General features: G+C 49.3%; 1 protein-coding gene and 1 non-coding gene across 2 annotated transcripts in view; both read left to right on the top strand.

Annotated features, from left to right (window-relative positions):
* The window catches only part of WDR88 (WD repeat domain 88), a 45,389-nt gene extending 41,780 nt beyond the window's left edge, over nt 1-3,609 (top strand). The window contains exons 10-11 of the mRNA XM_050768577.1: nt 166-258; nt 3,204-3,609. Of these exons, the coding sequence (XP_050624534.1) occupies nt 166-258; nt 3,204-3,380 (270 nt within the window). The 3' untranslated portion in view covers nt 3,381-3,609. The remainder of the gene's footprint in view (nt 1-165; nt 259-3,203) is intronic.
* A 1,253-nt stretch (nt 3,610-4,862) lies between these two features.
* TRNAT-AGU (transfer RNA threonine (anticodon AGU)) lies at nt 4,863-4,936 on the top strand. The gene has a single exon. It is a non-coding gene; the product is annotated as a tRNA-Thr (tRNA).
* The last annotated feature ends 10,630 nt before the right edge of the window (nt 4,937-15,566 follow it).

Here is a 15,566-nt window from a genome sequence, read left to right as displayed (position 1 = left end):
TCTGTAGCCTCTTCAGGTTGGCTTCTATGGCTTAACAATGTGCATTGAAGGCTTCTTTGTCTTTTGGTGCCTTGACAGCCCATGTCTTTGGATTGTTGAATGATATTCCTTTGTATGGATGTACCACAGCCTGTTTTGTGACCGTTGGTTTGCTATTTGTTTTAGGATAGGACCATGAGACTGTGGAACATTGAAGAAATTGACGAAATTCCTTTGGTAATCAAGCACAAAAAGGCTATGGGCTTAAAGGTGAAACAGGTTGGTATCAGGTAAAATTAAGCCCAGGGAAGGCTTTCATTAGTTCCCTCTATAAATTAATTTGTCATTTAAATGAACTTTGGGCACCTGGAGATGCAACTGTGAACAAATGGACTGACATTTTTGCCCCGGGGGAGCTGAAATTCTAAAAGAGAGGACACAAAGAGGAAAGACACAAGAAAAATGTGTAGTAAGTCACATGGTGATAAGTAATTGACAGAAAAATACACAAGAAACGGGAATAGGAGTGCTGGAGGTTGCCAGATTTTAAAGGGTGGTCAGGATAAGTCTCATTGAGAGGTGACCGCTGTGTCGACTTGAAGGTGGTGAGGGGGTGAGCCATGTAGATATTTAAAGGAAAGAACTTCCAGCTGGATGCAGTGGCTCACGCCTGTAATCCCAACATTTTGGGGGGCTGAAGCAGGCAGATTACCTGAGGTAGGAGTTTAAGACTAGCCTGGACAACATGGTGAAGCCCCATCTCTACTAAAAATACAAACAAATTAGCCAGGCGTAGTGGTGCAGGCTGTCATTTCAGCTACTCGGGAGGCTAAGGCAGGATAATCCCTTGAACCTGGGACTGGGAGGTGGAAGTTGCAGTGAGTTGAGATTTCGCCACTGCCCTCCAGCCTGGGTGACAGAGCGAGACTCTGTCTCAAAAAAAAAAAAAAAAAAAAAAAAAGAAAGAACTTCCCAGCAAAGAGAACAGCCAATGCAGAGCCTGAGAGGCGGGAGCCAGCCTGGTGTGTCGGAGGGATGGAGTGAGGGGGCGTGGAGGGGATGAAGCTTGCAGGAGCACTGGTCAGTGGAGGAATGGCCAGGTACACAGCTGGGCACTGTGTGAGCCTCCTACCCTGGGTAGGTCCCCAGTGCCCCACTTCAAGAGGCTCAGGTGCCCGCGCTTCTCTAGTGCAAGAGCTTGGTGGTCGGGCCAGCGTATTTTCTGCTTCACCAGGCCCAGCCCGGGCTGGCCACAGAGGCTGTCCCTGGGCAGTGGAGGCAACTCCCCACTGGAGCCTCTCTGTGCACACACCTGGCTGCTGCCTTGGAGTGTGGGCTGGGCCCGCTTGAGTCCTTCCCTGGGAATCCTGGAGCTACCTAGACTTGACCTCCTTTCAGGTTTGGCTGGGAGCCACGGCTTCTGGGAATGGCTAATTTGGGAGCCGCACAGCAAGGCAGGAGTATGGGGGTCGGACTCAAACGACCTTGTCCCTGTGGCCGTGTTGGCCATTAAACCCCGAAAGCTGACTCGCTACAGAGCAGGGATGGCCCTTGTCTTTCACCGGCCACCTAGGGCAGGGCCTGGGAGCCACCTCCTCTGTCAGCCCTGCTGTTCTGGGGTTGGACCGTGAGATCTAGGAATGTAGGATAAGGTAGGTAAAGATCACATTTCTTTTTTCTTTTTCTCTATTTCTTTTTCGAGAGGGAGTCTAGCTCTGTCACCCAGGCCGGAGTGCAGTCGCGCGATCTCATCTCACTGCAACCTCCGCCTTCCAGGTTCAAGCGATTCTCCTGACTCAGCCTCCTGAGTAGCTGGGACTACAGGCGCCCGCCACTACGCCCGGCTAATTGTTTTGTGTTTTTATTGGAGACGGGGTTTCACCATGTTGGCCAGGCTGGTCTCGAACTCCTGAGCTCAAGTGATCCACCCACCTCAGCCTCCCAAAGTGCTGGGACTACAGGCGTGAGCTATCCGCGCCCGAACTGGGATCTAATTTATTTCTTGCAAAAAAAGGAAAAGAAAGAGGCCTACCTGAAGCTGAAGCAAGGATGAACCTGCTGCATTTGACTTGCTCTGAATCAATCAACATGAGAAGCCTCAGAGACCAGGCTGCCCCGAGGCCTGCCCCAGGTGGGGTTTACCCCTCTCTCCAGCAGGCCTCAGTGTTCTGGAGCGGGCAAGACAGCAAAGCCTAGGGGCTGGGAAAGCCAGAGCAGGGGCGTGCCACCTTGCAGGCTCTTCTCCAGGGGACCATGCATGGCGGGAACCCCTGAGGGGCCTCTGCCCATAGCCTGGGAGACCCCATCCCATGGGATTCTTGCTTGTTAGTGGGAAGCAGACGTGGTGGGTGAGTTGTGCCATTTGTTTCCAGTGTTCTCTGTGAGCTTTGACCAGAAACAGGCTCACGGACACAGGAGGGCGCCTAGCACCCGCGTCAATCTACTTCACACCCCTGCTTTGTTCAGAAATCTTGCCTACTTTAGTCTCATGGTTCTGTAAAAGTTGGGTGTTCTCAGGATGTCAGGGAGTAATCCTCTCAGTCCCACAATTTTACTCTGCACAGAACCATGGATGGGGCTGGACACCCACCCCCATCCTCCCGACTGTCAAGGGGCTTGCCACGCATGTCCTCAGGGCCCCCATGGCAGGAGACATGAGCTGGCAGGACCTGCTTAGCCATTGGTGGGGAAGAAGCTGTGCTCATTCTCTCTCTGCAATTTCCGCCTTTGTGGGGTTAGAGATTCCAGAGAGGCGCTGCGCCCGGTGGCTCACGCCTGTAATCCCAGCACTTTGGGCAGCCGAGGTGGGTGGATCACTTGAGGCCAGGAGTTCGAGACCAGCCTGGCCAACATGCAGAAACCCCATCTCTACTAGAAATACAAAAATTAGCTGGATGTGGTGGTGCATGACTGTAATCCCAGCTACTCGGGTTAGCTGAGGCAGGAAAAGCGCTTGAACCTGGGAGGCGGAGGTTGCAGTGAGCCAAGATGGCACCACTGCACTCCAGCCTGGGCAACAGAGTGAGACTCTGTCTCAAAAAAACAAACAAACAAAAAAAAAACAAAAACCAAAAAAACACAAACAAAAAAGAGATTCCAGAGAGGGGAACCCTTCCCTTGCCCCAGCTCAAAGTAGCTGGATCAGGCGGGAGAATTCTAACGGCTTGCCTGGATCCCCTCTGACCAGCACCTCCTTTCTGCTCTTTTAAAATATCCCATGTCAGTGCGAAAGATGTGACAGGCCTTTCTCCATCTTCAAGAGTGACACCTCTTCTGAAGTGTTCACCCAATGCGTGTTCTGCCGGATAGATACAAGGGGCTTGCCAGCAGACACTTCATCATCATCATCATCGGAGAGGGAGAACTTGCCACCGCCGCCCGGGGGAAGCAAGGATGATTGACAGCTACAGGCCCCTTTGAGTGACTCCAGCACATGCTTCCTAGCATGTAGGTTTTGGGGCTCTGCAGGGACTTTCTCTTGGGCCCCTCCCAGGCTCAGTAGGCCTGTCAGACTGGGGCAGGACACAAGCCCTGGCTGGGCTCTCAGCACAGTGCCACCTCCTCAGCTTTCAGCTTGGGGAGTGAACACTTGACTTTCCGTTTTCAGGCAGAATAAATCTAATTCCTTTGGAAAACAAGTGTGCACGTGCATTTGAAAAGCGGTCTTGCTATTTCTAAGCTTTATGCCTTGGTGCTCATCCTGTTTGATACTTGGAACGTATATTAGACTCACATTGTGGAGTCTGCAGTTGCCTGTAAGATGACCCGTGGGGGCTGGCACCAACAGTTCCGGACAGTTTGTCAAATGAGTATGACAAGGTGTGGGGCCCCCTCTGTGGGCGAGATGGCAAGACACAATGGGTGCCTCCCTGGCTAATGCTCCCAGATGGCCACCTGCCCGGCGCAGAGGACCGTTTGATTAGGCAAGGGGGTGGCGGTGGCATTGCCATCACGGGATGTCACATGCTTTCTCCTCTAGATGTCTCAATTTCCAGAACGCCCATGCCAGTGTGCAGCCCTCTTCCTGCTGCCACGGCATTTTGCACAGCGTGCATCAGTCCATAAATAGGCTGAGATAGGAGCTTAGGTTCCTATTGCACACCATGCTGGGCGAACCTTTCTGTGCATGCTGCGGGGATGCTGGGTGGATGGGTTGGCAGTGTTCGGCTTCGTAGTTGCCACAGGCCCTCTGGAAAGTGCGGAAACCAGTGGCTGGTGTAGTTGCGTGAGGACACCCAGAAGGCGCAAGTGAGAAACCAGGGAGGGGAGGGCCTTGCTTGCTCTGGCAGCAGAAACCCCTCCATATAAGGTGTTGGTGCCCTACGCCAGCAGCCTGGGAACTCCGAAGCCCACGATCCCTCCTCTGAGCCTTCCTGACTCCTCAACTTTTGCCCAGCTCAGGATCCCCGGAAGAAGCGACTCAACTGAAGTTATGGCTGCGGGAGCTGGCAGGGCCTCGGCCTTCTCAGGCTGAGGTCCCCGGGCGGAACGGTCCGAAGCTCACCTGGGTCACCGTCGGACCCAGGCGGGTGTGCGCCCCGACTTGACGCCAGGGGAGCCAGCAGCCCGGCCGCGCTGGCGGGGCCGGGGGTTCTCCGGAGTGGGTAGGGGCTCTGCCGCCCCGCCGAGGCGCAAGCTCTGCGCCAGCGTTCCCCAAAGGCGGAGGGTCCTGGCTCCACGTTGAAAAAGACATCGTGACCAGTAAGCTTCGCCTTCCCAGGCTGCCCGCTCCTTGCAGCCCGAGCTTCCGGTCTGTCTCAGATGCCGGTGTGAATCGGGAGCCACACTACGCGTGCGCCACAACAGGCCGGGTCTGTGCGCGTGCGCGCGGCCCATATGGTAAATAGTAATGAGGACTCATTTCTCGAGGTGTTTGCACGGGCGGCGCCGTGGCTTAGTTGGTTAAAGCGCCTGTCTAGTAAACAGGAGATCCTGGGTTCGAATCCCAGCGGTGCCTCAACCGAGCGTCCAAGCTCTTTCAATTTTTGCTCCTGCGCTTTTGTGCTCTGTGCCCTCACCCGGCTGCCCGATACCATGTGGATGTGAGGGGGAGCCCGAGACGCCGCTGTAGCCGGGTCCCCCAACGGGTGCAGGCAGGCTTTGGACTCCACCTACTCGGGTCTCAGGCGCTGAGGGGCGTGGGCGGCGCGGGGACCTAGGCGACTGCGGTTGTCATGGTGCTGGCTGGCCGTGGGAGGTGGGCGGGCGGGGAAGCACCCCTGAGAGTCCACCGAGCAGCCGGTATTCGCCCCGAGGCTGCTTCCTCAAGGCGGGCGGTGGACGCGCTCTCCTGCGCCGCCTTCTGTGTCATGGGTTCCTCGCACTAGTCTTCCTGGCTCCAAGCTGCCACTTGGGAGAGCCCATGCGGGTGCCGATCCCCGACGGTCGCCGGGCTTAGCAGAGCCTCGCAAAGGCCTGAAGATTGCCCGTCTCCCTGCAGCCGCGCAGTGGTTGCAGCCGTTTCACAAATGCGAGACCTGGGCCGGCAAGGCCAAGGGGACCTCATGGGGAAGGGGTGCGGGACTGAGTCCGGTCAGCGTGACCGTCAGTCCGATGACTGCGTGGAAACTCCAGACCGGGGAAAGATCGCAGGGGACTCTGTCCTCACTGCAGACGGCCCGGTGTGGGCTGAAGCCAGCTGCCTGGGCTGGGGTTGGTTGCTTAGCGCTGGGGTTCTACCCATATTTGCATGTGGGAACCAATTCCCGAGCAAGTGCATTCGAGGCTTTGGGGGTGGTGGGGTAGGGTTGGGTGAGGCATTGAAGTTTTTACATTCTCCAGGGAGTCACATGTCAAACCCGACAGGATAGTCCCAGTGCAGAAATTGCAGGCATGGCATGAGGCTGTGTTCCAAACAGTCAAATTCACCTGCCCCGGAAGCAGTTCCTCTTTCTGCCGCCTCTATGGATCTGGGTTTATTGTTTTTGTTTGTTTGTTTATTTCTCTCGTTTTCCAGTCAATTCTTGCGCCTTTGTATCTTGGTGGTTTTTGATTGACATTGCCCAGGAAAGCTTGCAAGGAGACTTTGACGCTTTGCAGTGCTGATAGGAGCATTCACCTGGATCCAATCAGGGATGAATTTATTGGAAACTCGGCTTGCGTCATTGTGGAGCTGGTTTATTTCTGGCTCATGGTTACGCCAGCCTGAGAGACAGAGACTCCATCTCGAAGAAAAAATAAAAATAAAAAAGTCCCTCATTGGATACAGGATTTGAAATCTTTTCTCCCTTTCTTTTTCTCTTTGCTATTTATTTATTTATTTATTTATTTATTTATTTATTTATTTACTGAGATGGAGTCTCTGTTGCCCAGGCTGGAGTGCAATGGCATGATCTTGCCTCACTGCAGCCTCCGCCTCCCCGGTTCAAGCGTTTCTCCTGCCTCAGCCTCAGCTGGGATTACAGGTGCACGCCACCACACTTGGCTAATTTTTGCATTTTTAGTACAGACGAGGTTTCATCATGTTGGCCAGGCTGGTCTCGAATTCCTGACCTCAGGTGATCGGCCCTGCCCACTTCGGTCTCCCAAAGTGTGGGGATTACGGGTGTGAGCCACCGCTGTTTTTTTTTTCTTTTTCTTTTTTTTTTTTTTTTTTTTTTTTTTGAGAGGGAGTCTCGCTCTGTCACCAGGATGGAGTGCAGTGGTGTGATCTCGGCTCACTGCAACCTCCGCCTACCGGGTTCAAGCGATTCTCCTGCCTCAGCCTCCAGAGTAGCTGGGACTACAGGCGTGCGCCGCCACACCCAACTAATTTTTGTATTTTTAGTAGAGACGGGGGTTTCACCATGTTGGCCAGGATGGTCTCGATCTCTTGACCTCTTGATTCCCCCCGCCTTGGCCTCCCAAAGTGCCGGGATTACAGGTGTGAACCACCGCGCCCGGTCTTCTTTGCTTTCTTGATACTGTCATTTGAAGTGCAAACGTTTTAATATCGATCAAGTCTAATGTATCTACTTTTCCTTTTTGCTTATGCTTATGATGTCATATTCAAGATTCTGTTGCCAAGTTCAAGGTCACAGAGATTTATACTAATGTTTTCTTATAGGGTTTTATAGCTTTTGCTGTTACATTTAAGTTTTGGATCTACTTTGAGTCAATTTTGTATATGATGTGAAGGAGGGGTCCAACTACGTTCTTTTGTATGTGCACTTTCATTCTTCCAAACACCATTTGTTGAAAAGACCATTCTGTTCCCAAAGGTCTTGGCACCCTTGTGGAAAATCAATTGACCATAAATATGAGGGTTTATTTGTGGATTTCCAATTCTAGTCCCTTAATCTACATGTCTAGCTTTATGCCTGTGTTGATAACTATAGCTGTGTACTAAATCTTCAAATTGGGAAGTATGAGTCCTTCAAAGTTGTTCTTTTCAAGATTGTTCTGGCTATTCTGGGTCTGTTGAATTTCCATATGAATCTTAGAATTAGCCTGTAAATTTCTGCAAACAACCCAGCTGGGATTTTGATGGAAATTGCATTTGATAGAAATAGATCATTTGGGGAGATATTGTTATCTTAATAATGTTAAGTTTTCTAATCCATGAACATGGAATACCTTTCAATTTATTTAGGTCTTCTTTAATTTCTTTCAACAATGTTTTAGTTTTCAGAGCATAAGTTTTATACCTCTTTTGTTAAGTACATTTCTAAGTATTTTCTTTTTGATGCCATTATAAATAGATTTTTTCTTTTTCTTTTTCTTTTTTTTTTTTTTTTGAGACGGAGTTTCGCTCTTGTTGCCCAGGCTGGAGTGCAATGGCACGATCTTGGCTCACTGCAACCTCTGCTTCCTGGGTTCAAGCAATTCTCCTGCCTCAGCCTCCTAAGTAGCTAGGATTACAGGCATGTGTTGCAATGCCCAGCTAATTTTGTAGTTTTAGTAGAGACAGGGTTTCATCCTGTTGGTCAGGATGGTCTCCAAAGCCTGACCTCAAGGCCTGCCTTGGCCTCCCAAAGTGCTGGAATTACAGGCGTGAGCCACCGTGCCTGGCCAGAATTGTTTTTTAAATTGTATTTTCAGATTCTTAATTGCAAATGTTAGACATACAATTGTTTTCTGTATCTTAATTTTGTATCCCACAACTTAGATGAGCTCTTCTATTAATTCTAATTATTTTTAAGTGAATTCCTTAGTTTGTATATTTTATATATGCAAATCACATCATCTATGAATAGAGATAGTTTTCCTCCTTTCTTTTTCATTCTGGATGCTTTTAATGCAATTTTTTTCTCACCTAATTGCTCTGGCTAAAATCTCTAGTACAATGTTGAATAGAAATGGTGAGAGCAGACATTCTCGTCTTGTTCCTTATCTTATGGGCAAAGCATTCAGTCTTTCACCACTAAGTATGATGTTGGCTGTGGGTTTTTCATAGATACTTTTTATTGGTTGAAGAAGTTGCTTTCTATTCCTTGTTAGTCTGTTTATCATGAAAGGGTATTGGATTTTGTTAAATGCTTTTCTGCATCTGTTGAGAGGATCATGTGATTTTTGTTTTTTATTTTATTGATATGGTGTAATACATTAATTCATCTTAGATGTTAAACCAATCTTGCATTCCTGGGATCGATCCCATGCACAGGTGTTTTTAACATAAATGATCAACATGTTCATTTTGGAAGTCTTTTCAGGTGAGTGCCCCTAGATTCCTTATATTCCCACTTACAGAGCTGCAGCATTCTTGGCTTGGCTGTGGCTGTTACGTGAATGAGAAGAGCTCTCCCTTGTTGGTGGACACTGTGGCGGTATAGGGTTTGTCTCTGAATCTCACCGCAATTAACACAGCGGAATGGCACAACCCCCGACACAGGGTTCTTTCTATACATCACTTTTTCTGGGACAAAGATGAGAGGGGATAACTGAGCATAGCTTGTACATACTTTGTATTTAATAGCTGCTGCCAAACAGCTCTCTCCAAAGACCACACTGGTTTCTCCTTCCTCCTTCACAGCTGCCAGTATCGGAGCCCGGCAACAACATGGAAAGCTTTGCAAAATGCTATCTTATTGTTTTAATCCACATTTCCCTTGCTTAACAATGTAGTTGGGCATTCTTTTATGTGTTTCTTGGCCATTTGTATTCCTTCTATGAATTGCCAGTTCACATCCTTTTTGTGTGTGTGTGGTTTTGTTTGTTTGTTTGTTTTTCATACAGAGTCTCGCTCTGTTGCCCAGGCTGGAGTACAGCAGCACTATCTCGGCTCACTGCAACCTCTGCCTCCCAGGTTCAAGCAATTCTCCTGCCTCAGCCTCCCGAGTAGCTAGAATTACAGATGCGCCACCATACCCGGCTAATTTTTGTATTTTTAGTAGAGACGGAGTTTCACCATGTTGGCCAGGCTGGTCTCAAACTCCTGGCCTCAAGCAATTCGCTCACCTTGGCCTCCCAAAGTGTTGGGATTTCAGACGTGAGCCACCATACCCGGGCGCAGTTCACATCCTTTGCTCAGCAAATCAGTTGTCTTGTTTGTTTTCCTTACTGATGTATAGGTGGAATTTGTTTTAGATAAGAGTCCTTTGCCTTTTATAGATATGATCAATATTACCTCTCAGTCTATCATTTGCCTTTCAAATTTGTTACAGTGTCTTTTAAACTCTTTTTATTTATTTAAGTCATCCTTCAAGTCCTTTGGTCAAGTTTACAGTGTTCTGTAATCTAGGTACTCTATATTTCTTTTTTCTTTTCTTCTTTTTTTTTTTTCGGTTTTTTTGAGACACAAGTCTTGCTCTGTCACCCAGACTGGAGTGCCGTGGCGCAATCTTGGCTCACTGCAACCTTCACCTCCCAGGTTTGAGCGATTCTCCTGCCTCAGCCTCCCAGGTAGCTGGGATTACAGGCGTGTGCTATCACACCTGGCTAATTTTTGTATTTTTAGTAGAGACGGGGCTTCACCACGTTGCGCAGGCTGGTCTCTGACTCCTGGCATCAACAGATCTGCCCGCCTTGGCCTCCCAAAGTGCTGGGATTACATGCAAGAGCCACTGTGCCCAGCCTGGGTCATATATATTTCTTGCTGGGGTTATTTCTAGATACTGTGAATAGGATAATTCCAATTTTTTTTAATTGCATACTCCTGCTAAATAGGAATGGCTTTGATGTTTAAATGTGGCTCTTCAAAGTAGCCCTCTTGCCTGTCTTGACTGTCTTATTACTGCTGATTGCTTGTTTGATTTTTTGACAGATTCTGAATTGTGCAAATTGAGATAGTGAATGATAACTTTGATCTTAAAGGGGGAAAAAAAAGACAACTTACAAACAAGAAAAAGATATCTACAACACATATAAGTGACAAAATAATTTTCAGCAGAGGAAGGGCCCAAGGGGTATAGCAAAGCAGTGAAAATTACCACATTCTATCAGAATCTGAAAAGCTGGGTTATGAACAATCCCAGCCTTCAGTATTTATCCAGAAGAAATGAAAACAACGTCCTTAAGAAAACGTCACAGATGCTCTTAATACAATAGCAAAAAACTACGAACAGCTCAGGTGTCATAGGAGATGAATAAACTATGGGTTATCCAGGCAGTGGATCACTACACAGCAAGAGAAAGGGATGGGATGCTGACACTTACACAGACATGGGTGAAATCGCACGTCGTGTGGAGTGAAACAGTACATCATTTATTATTTCACTCACACAAAACTCTAGGAAATGCAAATTTATCTATAGTGACAGCAGAGCAATGGTTGCGTTGGTGGTAGAGATTGATTTCTTCAAAAGGGGTACAAAAAGATCTTTGGGAGTTGATGGAAATGCTCTTTATTTTGTAGGAGTTTGGGTGTGTGTTTATCAAAACTCATTAAATTATATGCTTAAGATCTATGCATTTCACAGCACAAAAGTCAATCTAATCTAAACAAAAATATTAAAGGCTGGGTGTGGTGGCTCATGCCAGTAATCCCAGCACTTTGGGAGGCCAAGGAGTGTGGATAGCTTGAGCTCAGGAGTTCGAGACCAGCCTGGCCAACATGGCAAAACCCTGTCTCTACTAGAAATACAAAAGTAGCAGGGCGTGGTGGTGCGCACCTGTAGTCCCGGCTACTTGGGAGGCTGAGCCACAAGAATTGCCTGAACCTGGGAGGTGGAGGTTACAGTGAACTGAGATTGCGCCACTGCACTCCAGCCTGGGTGAAAGAGCAAGACTCTAACATAAATAAAATAAAATTCAAATAACATAACATAACATAACATAACATAACATAACATAACATAACATAAAATGTTCAAGACCAGCCTGGTCAACATAGCGAGACTTCATCTCTCTTAAAAAACAACTTAAAATAATAAAAGTCATGTTGACAGCAGTCTGGTTCGTCATCCCAGCCTGTCCCCATCAGCTCCATGTGGACTTAACTATTTCTTGCCCATGGCCCATGCTCTTCCAGCAGGGCAGGGCCTGCATTTGCTGGGCGGTGGGCTGTCCCATTTCCCTCTGTTTCTACCTCCCATGCAACTGTGGCCCGAAGGGTTCCACAGAGGGGAAGAGAGGTTTCATCTGGGCTAGGAGGGTAGAGATACGCACACCCCATCAGCTGCTTCCAGGAGAGGGTGTCAGCTTTAACGACTGAGAGGTGGCCTCAACCTTGGGGAAAAACCCTCCTACAGCCTCTCTGGAGGAGCAGTGCCTCCTCGCTGCCAGAGAAGACTGAGAGTGTGGTCTCCAGTATACTGAGTTCTTTTTTTTTTTTTTTTTTTTTTGAGATGGAGTCTTGCTCTGTGCCCCAGGCTGGAGTGCAGTGGCGCGATCTCAGCTCACTGCAAGCTCCGCCCCCCCCCCCCCCCCCCCCCCCCCCCCCCCCCCCCCCCCCCCCCCCCCCCCCCCCCCCCCCGGGTTCACGCCATTCTCCTGCCTCAGCCTCCCGAGTAGCTGGGACTACAGGCGCCCACCACCTCGCCTGGCTAGTTTTCTTGTATTTTTAGTAGAGACGGGGTTTCACCGTGTTAGCCAGGATGGTCTCGATCTCCTGACCTCGTGATCCGCCCGTCTCGGCCTCCCAAAGTGGTGGGATTACAGGCTTGAGCCACCGCGCCCGGCCCAGTATACTGAGTTCTCAGTTGCAGGAGGCAGAACCACTCATCCATTCCCCTCACCCACCTCTGTTCAATGATGGTGATTTTTCCTTTTTTTTTTTTTTTTTTTGAAATGGAGTTTTGCCTATTGCCCAGGCTGGAGTGCAGTAGTACAATCCCAGCTTACTGCAACCTCTGCCTCCTGGGTTCAAGCAATTCTCCTGCCTCAGCCTCCCAAGTAGCTTGGACTATGGGCATGTGCCACTACCGCCTGGCTAATTTTTGTATTTTTAGTAGAGACAGGGTTTCTCCATATTGGCCATGCTGGTCTCGAACTCCTGACCTCAAGTGATCTGCCTGCCTCAGGCTCCCAAAGTGCTGGGATTACAGGTATGAACCACAGTGACAGGCCGATTTTTTGCTTTCTTTTTTTTTTTTGAGACAGAGTCTCGCTCTGTCGCCCAGGCTGGAGTGCAATGGCCGGATCTCAGCTCACTGCAAGCTCCGCCTCCCGGGTTTACGCCATTCTCCTGCCTCAGCCTCCCGAGTAGCTGGGACTACAGGTGCCCGCCACCTCGCCTGGCTAGTTTTTTGTATTTTTTTTAGTAGAGACGGGGTTTCACCGGGTTAGCCAGGATGGTCTCGATCTCCTGACCTTGTGATCCGCCCGTCTCGGCCTCCCAAAGTGCTGGGATTACAGGTATGAGCCACAGTGACAGGCCGATGTTTTGCTTTCTTAAAGACAGGGTTTCACTCACTCTGTCATCCAGTCTGGAGTGTGGTGATTCGATCATGGCTCACTGTAGCCTCTAACTCCAGGGCTCAAGCCATCCTCCTGCCTTAGCCTTCTGAGTAGCTGAGACTATAGGCATGAGCCACCATGCCAGGGTAAATTTCTAATTTTTTTGTAGAGACAGGGTCCTGCCATGTTACTCAGGCTGTCTTAAATTCCTGAACTCAAGTGATCCTCCCTCTTGGGCCTCCCAGAGTATTGCAGTCGTCAGCCACCGTGCCTGGCCAGTGATGGGTGATTTTTATAAATCAGAATGTCATGGTGAATGTATTTGTACAGACTGTATTTACCAGATTCCATCATTTAATTTAAAAGGTTGACTAGTGTGGAAACAGAAACATCATTTAGCACCACATTTTATTTCCTACAGTCAATTAGATTATACTTTAATACAAAAAACTCATTAAAACTGAATTGAACTCTAGCAAACATGGGATGTCTATGAGGTGTAAGATAGTTTACTACATGTTCTGGGGGTTGAATGGGAGCATGCTTTTGGTTTCCACCAGAAGTGGCCTGTCCTTGTCCCACAGCCACCCCTGAAAACAACGCCTAGGATAGGCAAATTCAGGCAGGCGGGGAGAGAAGGGTGGTGTTGGAATTAGTGTGGACTGACTTTCAGTGTTGTTTTGTTCTTCACGGATCTGTGCCTCTGAGAGAATGTATCACCTTCTCCTAAATTTAGAGTGGCTCCTAAGAAGCGGTTGTGATCAGTTACTTAAAAAAAATAAAATTATGCCAAGCTGGCCACTGGCTGGGCTTACTGTGCTGTGTGTGGCAGATTACCTGGGGCACGTGTGTGTATCCCGGATTGAATTGCATAAGCAGGTTGGGAGCCTTGCTTTAAGGATGGTTTGGAGGGCAGCTGATGCTCCAGGAGCCTGTCTGCTCTTGAATTCCTCGGTAGAGCTTCTCTGGCTCAGTCCCACAGGCACACAGCTAAGGGTGACTGCAGGCGTTGGGGTGGACATCTGGGATGGCTGCCCAGCAGCTGATGTTCAGTAAATCCACACCTAGGAAAATCAAGCCCTGGAGACAGCCAGGCTGATCAGATTCCTCTGATGCTGGAATGCGCACTTCTGATTTCCCTCTTTCAGTGAATCCCAAAGCTTTTTTCTGAGATGAAGTCTCACTCTGTCACCTAGGCTGGAGTGCAGTGGCACAATCTGCAACCTCTGCCTCCCGGGTTCAAGTGATTCTCCTACCTCAGCCACCCAAGTAGCTGGGATTACAGGTGCCCGCCACCACACCCGGCTAATTTTTAAAATATTTTTAGTAGAGACGGGGTTTCACCATGTTGGCCAGGCTGGTCTCGAACTCCTGAGCTCAACTGATCCACCTGCCTTGACTTCCCAGAGTGATGGGGTTACAGGTGTAAGCCACCACACTCAGCCTAAATTTTTTTAAAGAGAAAGTAAAAATGTAAACCATAGGGCCAGGTGTGGTGGCTCACGCCTGTAATCCCAGCACTCTGGGAGGCCGAGGCAGGCAGAGCACTTGAGGTCAGGAGTTAGAGACCAGCCTGGCCAACATGGTGAAACCCTGTCTCTACTCAAAATACAAAAATTAGCTGGGCATGATGGTGGATGTCTGTAATTCCAGCTACTCGGGAGGCTGAGGCAGGAGAATCACTTGAACTCAGGAGGCAGAGGTTGCAGTGAGCCAGGATTGTGCCACTGCACTCTAGCCTGGGCAACAGAGCAAGACTCTGTCTCAAAAAAAAAAAAAAAAAAAAAAAAAAAAAAGTAAGTCATAGACTGGGAGAGAAATCTGGAACACATACACCGAGATCCCCCTAAGGGATCTCCAGAGTTCCAAACACTTTTACTCACCTCCAGTGTGAGTGGTGTTCCAATTTCCCCCTGGCAGGCAGGCTCCATCACCCTAGCCAGCCCAGTCCCTCCCTTCTTTGCTCATTGATTCAGAGACATGGGAAGCTCAGAGTGGCCAGGAGTCAGCCTCAACTTCCAGTTCGGTGGAATCAGTGCTGTGACTCCTGGCGGAATCATTCCTTCCTGTGGAGCTAAGTGCTCTAGGGCAACAGAGCATGAGCTGGGGGGAACAAGAAACAAAATTTCCTAGTGGCTCATTAAGGGTAATGGTGAACGGTGCCATTCCTTTTCCATTCCTTGATTCCTGGACCATCGAGTCCTGGCTAGAAGCAGCAGCGCCATCTATCGGACACTGATTCAGAGTTTATGAGGCCTTCTGAACAACCTTGCTCCAACTCTGCAAGGTATCGCCTCTGAGCTGATGCTGTAACTGCGTTTTCAAAAGGCCATTCCAGGCCGGGCGCGGTGGCTCACACCAGTATACCCGGCACTTTGGGAGGCTGAGCCGGGTGGATCACGAGGTCAGGAGTTCGAGACCAGCCTGACCAACATGGGGAAACCCTGTCTCTACTAAAAATCCAAAACTAGCAGGGCGGGGTGGCGCTCGCCTGTAATCCCAGCTGCTTGGGAGCCTGCGGCAGGAGAATCGCTTGATCTCAGGAGGCAGAGGTTGCAGTGAGCTGAGATCACATCATTGCACTCCAGCCTGGGTGACAGAGACTCCGTCTAAAAAAAAAAAAAAGAAAAAAGCTGCTTCAGATTGGTGGGGAGCTTCAGACTGGTGGGGAACATGGCAACACCAGTGAATTCCATAAGCTTTGCCACACTTCATTTGTGGGAAATTGAATTCCTCTGTGTGTGTGTGAGATGGTGTCTCACTCTGTCGCTCAGGCTGGAGTGCAGTGGCGTGATCCCCCAACCCACTGCAACCTCTGCCTTCCAGATTCAGGC

This window comes from Macaca thibetana, chromosome 19 (assembly GCF_024542745.1).
Source record: "Macaca thibetana thibetana isolate TM-01 chromosome 19, ASM2454274v1, whole genome shotgun sequence".
Lineage (NCBI taxonomy): Eukaryota > Metazoa > Chordata > Mammalia > Primates > Cercopithecidae > Macaca > Macaca thibetana.
This window is presented reverse-complemented; position numbering and strand designations above follow the sequence as displayed.